Source organism: Cnephaeus nilssonii, assembly GCF_951640355.1.
Source record: "Cnephaeus nilssonii genome assembly, chromosome: 20".
NCBI classification, from domain to species: domain Eukaryota; kingdom Metazoa; phylum Chordata; class Mammalia; order Chiroptera; family Vespertilionidae; genus Cnephaeus; species Cnephaeus nilssonii.
The window spans coordinates 39,832,990-39,841,156 of NC_137091.1; the positions used below are offsets into that span (position 1 = coordinate 39,832,990).

The following is an 8,167-nucleotide window of genomic DNA, read 5'->3' on the forward strand; positions in this document are numbered from 1 at the left end:
TATTTTTTAGTATTTATTGATTCAAAGCAAGTCTTCTAAGCAAATTCCACCACCACAAGAAATCTAATAGGTACTTTTTTTTTTTTTTAGTTTAAGAAATTAGGGGAAGGGAGGAGGATCACTAGTACTCGACATCTAACTGTACAGGCACACTTCCAATGGAGCTGACGGGGTTGGAGACGTTACACTGGTAGTTCCCAGCATCCTCTCTCCTGACAGGGTCTGTGATCTTTGGACAGTTTCATCCTCTCCCTGAACCACATACTCGTAGCAATCAATAACCAGTTGGTGGAGCTCAGCAACTGTGTAACAAGTCATCACCACAGCATCCTCATTCTCTGTGACTGTGGTGTTGCTGGATAGGAGTGTGGGCTCACTCACTGGCGCTGTGAAGAAATAGAGGGTGAGAATGATTGAGTGTGGGCTTGAGACCTGGGGCCATGCTCCTGCCCCAAAGATCTCAGCCCTGACTCTGATTGTTATGAGAGTATTTTGCTTCCACAGTAAAAATTAATTAATTCTAAATTTGCCATCACTCACCAGACCAAATCTACCTCTCTGAGTGAAGACTCCTAAGAAGGAAGGATATGAAGCATTGATTGACCTTGGGGTTCAAAGACATCTAATAAGGCCATTGGGATTAGAAGAAAAGATGGGGCTCTGGCTGCAGATAGACCTCAAGTGACTCAGATCAATTCCTCATGGTCTTCGTGATTCTGCTTAGGGACTGTATCTCCCTGTGCCTCACTTTCCCCTCAATGAAGTAAAATGAACATTTGACTGCCAGTTTGCCAATGTACTAATCATAAAATATTCACAGTATATGACATAAACATTGAGAAGGAAAACTACTCAAATAAGAGACTTCACGAGAGAATCTTCTGGGCTGATCCCTGGTGGATGAGCAGCTGCCAGGAGCACCTTTTCTCTTCATCCTCCCTTAAGATTCTAACCTTTCTCTGGATTTTCCTAAGTCCCCCAGAAAAGTCAGCTAATAATCTGTGGAGCTTGTCCAGTTGTGCTCTCCACCCACAGTCTAAGGTGAAGGACCAGGCTCCATTTCTTCCCAGATGTGGCTCTTAGGGTTGAGCCCCAACTGGTGACCAGGTCAAGATCCTTGTGACTCTGGCTCATGGGAAACTTTTGCTCTTACTCAGCCCTTCCCAGGAGGAAAAACCCAACCAGACACAGGCTCACCAGGGTCTCTGGAGGCAGGACATTGTAACAGGGGCCTGCAGAGGGGCTGCCCCAGCTGAGCTTCTCTGTAAAGAACCCATGGAGCCCCTCAGGCCAGGTCCTTACAGAGCCCTGCAGGGTCTATCTCAGCGACATGATCAGGGAAAGTGGCCCAGGGACCTGGACTGAGACTGGTCTCTCTGTGCTGACTCACTCCCATCAAATTGGTCCTTCTCTCTGTGGTGAATGTCTGTGGGGCTGGAATCTGGGAAGGGAACTCTGACCTTAGGAAATTTGTCTCCACTGTGTGTGTCCTGCACTAAATGCCCAAATCCAGCTTGGGACATGATGCAGAGGGGGATGGCGGAGATTCCAGGGCTTGCAGTCCTGTGTGTGAAGTAGAATTCACCCCTCCCAACACCTACAGGTCAGAGAGCAATCACTCACGGTATACATTGAGCCGTCCAAATCCTATTTCTCTTTGTGAATTTTGAAGGACTGCTATTACAGTGTAGATTCCTGTGTCCCTCGGAGTGACTTTTCTTATGATCAGGGATCCTTCAAGGTTTGCTGTCTCTCGACCAGTGTATTTGGGCCCTGTTCTATATCGTCTTACATGCAGTGCAACAGACACAATAAAATTAGAGTACTCCGTCTTTTCCCCCCTGTACCAAATAAAGCCTGCAACATCCGGAGGCCTATTGCGGGTACGTAGAATCACATCCTGCCCTTCAGCAGCTTTCTTAGAGACAATAGCAAATTGCGCAGTGGTGGGCGGGATCCAGAAGGCTAAGAGAAAGACTAGAAGGAAAGAGAGAAATTGATCAGTATTTTGATCTATATATTGGGATGAAGATATGAGGCATTTCTCTTCATCTCCCAGCCTTGGTCTGCGTGTGAGTTCGTGTGTGCATCTCCTTGTTCAAGGTCAGCAACATGGCCACCATGGCTTCAGCACCTCAGAACCTATGCTTTTTGTTTTGAATTCTCTTTTCCAGTTGTCTGTGTGCTGTCCTCCATACTGTGCTCAGATCCCTGTTTACACTCAACGGCCTTCTTGGAAGACCTTCCCTGACCACATCCTCCAAAGACGCTCTATATTCACTCTGACCTGACCCCACTCTGTGCCCTTCAGGGCACTTGTGGGTACCTGATGGCACAAGTAGATCTCATCTCGTCTCTTTTCTCCCCATATAGTGTGAGCTGCATGTGGGCAGCTTGTGATCTTGTGGCCCCCCAGTGCCTGCAATAGCCTGCAAACACCTGTGGGTGCATGAATGAGTGTTCCTATGCTTGACCATGTCCCATGTTGTATTTTCCCATATTTGTAATTGGTGGTGGAGACAATATTTAGTGCCCCTGGTTAAAATGTTTCTGCTATCACCTGAAATAAATTATTACTGTGGTCAGTTGTCAAAATTCAATACTCTGTGATGAATAACTTAAGCAAATGAACCGCAATTGAGATTTTCCTGCCCTTCACCACTTCCACATCATGATATTTTCCTGTTGCTGAGCCCCCTCTCTCATCCTACTCTGTGCCCCTGTCCTTCCACTCAGGTCCGAAGAGAAGCCCTTCCTCCCCTCCCAGAGTGCTGTCCTCCCCAGGAGATCTTGGCCATTCTCTGACTCCCAACCTCCCTTCCATTCCCAGGGATTGTGCCCTCCTTACCAGCCAGCAGGAGCCCCAGCCAGGGAACAAGTCCTCTGTGGGCAGAGGCTTCAGGGAACTCCATGGTGACTGCTGCCTGCTCTGTCCCTCCCTCTGAGAGAAGAGCTCGAGGTCCAGTAAGGCTCCCAGGCACCTCTGTCCAGACTGGTGGGATGTGCTGTTCCTCCTTCCTGTGTGCTGAGCCTCCTCCTGGGGCAAGATAACCTCCCTGGTCATGTGGTTCAGGGCGGGGTTAGAGCCCAGGACCTCCCTCTCCCTACCCTCATTTTTGCCAACCCTGTTGCCCCTTTCAGTTTACCTTTTCTTTGTATTTTGGTTCCTGGAAACTGCTGAAGCCTTTGACAACACACACACATACAAACACAAACACACACATGCACAGACACATGCCCAGAAAAGCACTGGCCTGGGGCGTCCAGTTCCTGGTCATTCTCCACAGCTCTCTGTTAGTGCACATTTGACTTTTCCTTTCAGAACAAGAGTTCTGGGACGCCCCTCAGGAAAATTATCACAGGAATGCCCCAGCTCTACATTGGCTCACCTGTGAAATTTGTAAAAATTGGGATTCCCCAGTAACATTTTAGAAAGGCTGCTTCAGTAGCTGCCCAACTTACATAGATCCGAAGATGAGACCCTATGATGTGAGGCTGGGGGGCCCTGCCCCTCTCCTGTGCACAGGGAGGGTCTCCAGATCCTCTTAAAATGCAGATTCTGACTGCAGGTGTGCAGTGGACGAGGGACTCTGCATCTGACAAGGTATCAGAGGAGGAGGGGCTTACTGGCCAGTGAAGCACATTTGCAACAGCAAGGCTGATGGCGGCACATGTCCTCCTGAGAGGATGACTGCCTCAGGCCAGCATTGGTCCCTGCTTCATCTTGGTCTTGGGTCTGTCAGCACCACACAGAGAGCCCCACAGGCCCCAAACTGTCGATTATTTCTGGTTGTGACACAGAAACCCAGCTGGGCACTGGGTCTTCCCCGTGTTCTCAAATGTGCTAGGAAGATGGGATTTCCTCACAGCAGGAAGGCCACAAAGGTGACTGGTGGTGAGAAGGGGGTCAAGCTAGGTGATGACTGCAGAGGGACCCTCCCTCTATCTCAGGTTGTCACCAGCCTGGCCATTGTTTCCAGAGACAGAGACCCCATCATCTCGGGGCTCAGAAGGACATGCAGTTTCCAGGTGTGAAGGGTAAAGTGTGAAGCAAGGACTATGGTGGGAGCTCAGATGGCTGTGGGCTCCAACGCCTTGGGGAATGTTTTCAAGTAGACCCTCCCTTTCTTTGTTGGTTGACCCTGTCCATGACCTCTCTGACTATTTGGGCATCCTCTGTCCTCTGCCTGGGGGACTTTCTTGAGGTCACCTAGTCTTGCCCATGTGTGATTCCAATTATGAGTTGGGGAGCAACATAGAGATCCCAGAAAAAGCAGCTGCCCCTACAGTGTCTCAAGGTAAGAAATGTCCAAACCTGTAGAGGATTGTTATGAGTATTTCAGCTGAATTGATGTCATATGGCTGCAAGCAAGATCTCAAATCCTGAGAAGAACAGCAGTTTTGTTGCTTATTTTTTACATTATATTCAAAGGAAAAGATGAAAAATGTTGCATGAAATCTATTGGAAAGTGAGGAAAATTATAGCAGGGAGATCTCTAGAAATAAATAAAAAGCCAAATGGTGAAACACGTATTAATTTTATAATTGGAGGGTCCAGGATAGTTATCATTTACAGCACATATAGAGGCTGTGCAGGGAACCAGTCAAAATGAACGCTCTGTGGTCTTGTATTCGGGCACCACAGGCTCTGCCTTCAATGGGTCTAGCAAAGAAAATTTGTTAGAGGTATGTGATGTCAAAGGTATGTTATCCATGATGCATCAGAACAGAAAAAGGGCTCACTTAAGGGAAAGTCTGACATTTTCTAAGGAAGCTGTAGACCTGTGAAATGAATACCTGCGATCACCTGCCCAGTTAGGTATTTGTGATCTGACCACACTGTGCATCACTGAGCTTGTCAGGCCTGCCATGGGGTCTGCTGGGCTTATCAGGTTTCTTGCACAGCCCCTTTTTCATTCACAGTTTCTGGAAAGAGCAGGTGGGACAGCGCAGGCATGACGTAGGGGCCCAGAAAAATCTATTATAGTCAGGGAATGGAAATAGGTCTCCTTCTGCACCCGATTAGCCAAAGCCCAGTTCAAGTGTAGATTTCTATGTTTTGTAGGTGCGTCTCAATATCGCCCCCTAGAAGGCAAAAGGAGACTTGCAGGCAATGTCGGGTACTCTTGGAATGCTTACCAGGTTCCAGAAGGTGGGAGCTCACTGTGAGACCTAGACAGAGGTGAGCTCTGACCTCTAGACTAAGAGCCAGCCATCCAGGTCCCAACCCTGTATGTCTCATACCTCCTGACTGCATTCCAGGGCAGTCTGGGCCCGGTGAGAGGACTGGCTTTGTCCACAGTATTATGAGTCCAATGTCCAGAGAGCTGACCCCTCTCGTGGATATGCTGTTTCAGGAGGATGTGCTTTCAAGGTTTTCAAAGCCAGGGCCAGGTGAGGGCTCCTTTGGGAAAGGGTTCTGGCCTGGATGGTTGATCCCCAAGATGCCCTGTGTTTCCCATCACAGCATTGGGATGTTACATCCACTCCCCTGTGTCCCTGTCTGTCATCTGCTCTAGGCCTCCCCACAGGGCCCAGGTTCTGGAACAGCTCCACATGGAGTGTCAACCAGGGAATTCTGTGGGCTTCTCTGTTAGGGGAGGGGAAGCCCCTGTGGGACCCTCAGCACCTCTGAGATGGAAGCAACCCCAGATCCTGGGTTCTCCTTTCCGATCCTGCTGAGGAATTTCCCCTTTTTCCCTGGGACACCGTGGGATTTGTGAGATGTCGTTAGGGGCCACAGGCTGCTGTATCCAGACCAGGGACTCTTGGGGACAGGGAATCATCTAATTTCCTTGGGGTGAGGGTGAGCACCCTCCTGCCTTGGTAGAAACTCTACCTGGGATGGCGAATCCAGAATGTCTGGCAGGTCAGGGATCTGTGATAAAAGGAAGAACATGGGCTGCTTTCCAGGCCCTGAAGAGATGAGGGGTGGGGAGGGTTATGATTTCCTGGCAATGAAATCAGAGTGGTCTGACCCCTCACTCTTAGGAGGTTCCTGTCCCCCTTTCCTGACTGTAGTGGGACATCCCCGTGTAAAAAGGGGCTGTGGCCTCCTCCCACGCTGACACCAAGCCTTCGGAAGGATAAGGAACATGATCTGACTGCAAGTGTCACACAGGGTGACAGGCTTCCATTATATGGTTTCCCGAATCCATTGAATGACTGTTTACTGAGTGTCTGTGGTGTTTCAGGTCAGGCCTGGGCTCTGGGAACGCCACAGAGAGCAGGAAATACGTGGGCCCTGCACTCGTGGAGTTTAACTTGTAAGGAGAGATAGGGTCTCAGATAAACTTTCCATAAACATTTGTGTAGAAAAGGCTTTCGCACAAAGAATTAGGGGCTTATAAAATTATTAAAGGGCTAGAAAAATGGGAGTTAAAGAGTTGCCACTGGAAGTCGGGTTTTAAGGTCACACTAGCACAGCCCCCTCCCACAGGTAAGGAATGAGCTGTGTCTGCCAGAGGCCACCCATCAGTCAACACAGTAGCAGAGATAAGAGGCCCATCTCCTTTCCAGCGTCCAAATTAAACACAACTGCATCTCAGTGGCTGAGTTTAATTCACATCTGGACTCTGAATCACAAGGAGTGGGTGAATGGAGTATTTAACCTTTCAGTCTACCTGATATAGGAGGCAACATGGAAAGTGGGGAAACATGAATGCCATGTGCCAATACATGGCATGTATGTGTCCACATGTAGGCTGTGGGACTCTACGCAAGTGATCACACCTCAAAAAACTTCAATCTCCCTATGTCATATCATAGAAAGGTATTTGGTGCTATTTCCTGGTTCTTAGAATTAAGCAACAAAAATACACTTTTATTGATTTCAGAGAGAGGAAGGGAGAAGGGGAGAGACATAGAAACACCAATGATTAAGGGGAATCATTGATTGGCTGCTTCCTGCAAAGCCCTATTGAGGATCAAGGCTGAAACCCAGGTATGTGCCCTGCCTGGGAATTGAACCATGACCTCTTGGTTCCTGGGGTGATGCTCAACCACTGAGCCACTCCAGCCGGGAGGCAAGAAGCTTTTAAGGAGACTTAGGTATATTTCAAAAGGACAGAGAAAGAATCTGCAATTACAAATTGTAGTTACATTTCTAAAGGAAATGCTCTTAAAAAATAGCAGTAAGAGGCCTAGTCAGGAAGAAAGGTTAGAGACTCTGAGGGAATAATGAGGCCTCTGGTGCATAACACTTTCTGCACTGCGGAGGGAAACACAACTACATCCTTTCAGCCAACACCCAGTTTGCATTGCCATCAGTTCCTGCAATTTATAAAGAAGTTCAAGTTCCCAGCCATTTGTAAATAGATGCAAAATAGCTGAGAGACTTAGCAGAGATAGCATCTGATCTCCCAGAAGGCTGTGCTTCTGGAGTTTTCCACGGACACATTACATTTCTCTCTACAGTCACCTTCCCTCTGATCAAACATCATCTCCAAGGAAGAAGAATATTTTGATGTTATCACATATATGGCTGGCCTCATTCAATATGCCCTGATTAATGACCTAAGTGCAGAGGAACTGACATTCACCTTATAGTTTGCTCTAATGCAGGTTTTTCAATGAAACCTGAGATGGGAGAGTTAACAGTGTCTTAAGGTTAGGTGGCTTCACCCTCCCACTTCACCTGCAGTTGCTCTAGCTTTGGTGGATGCCCTCCTCTCACACAGATTACAAGTCTTCATCAGATCAAAATTAGCTCCATGAAAGGTGAGGTCGTTTATAATTCTATGGGCATCAGTTTGAACTAGGACATTTGCTAAATTCTTGGTTTTATTGCCAACATTTCCAATTCTATTCTATCAACAAAGAGGACAGGGTGCTACTGAACTTATGCAAATAAGTCTATTGCCATAACCAAAAGAATACTCCAGAGGGCAGTAGTAATTTGGGGGAAGACATCTCACATATGTGTTCTCTTGTCTATTTGCATCATCACCAGTGTCCAGGCACCCTACACATGTTTGCCTGGAAACAGGAGAGAGCTCAGATTCCTGTCAGCTTATCTCTTACTCCCGCAAGTCATCACACAATGACTGCCCCTCCTGTGAAGCACATGGTGACTCCTCCATTGTGGAGATGGTCCAAATGGGACCAACCAGAGATGGGATCCAATGTGGAATGTTACCTTACGTCAACAAGAATGACAACATCAGTA

The 8,167-nt window shown here is 47.9% G+C and overlaps 1 protein-coding gene across 1 annotated transcript; it reads right to left on the minus strand.

Annotated features, from left to right (window-relative positions):
- LOC307092301 (cell adhesion molecule CEACAM8-like) lies at positions 1-3,022 on the minus strand. The gene is made up of 3 exons (XM_079759541.1): positions 2,849-3,022; positions 1,624-1,977; positions 1-386 (listed from the first exon to the last, which is right to left on the minus strand). The coding sequence occupies exons 1-3, from the start codon at positions 2,910-2,912 to the stop codon at positions 136-138; spliced, it is 669 nt and encodes a 222-aa protein (XP_079615667.1). The 5' UTR covers positions 2,913-3,022; the 3' UTR covers positions 1-135.
- Positions 3,023-8,167: the final 5,145 nt, after the last annotated feature.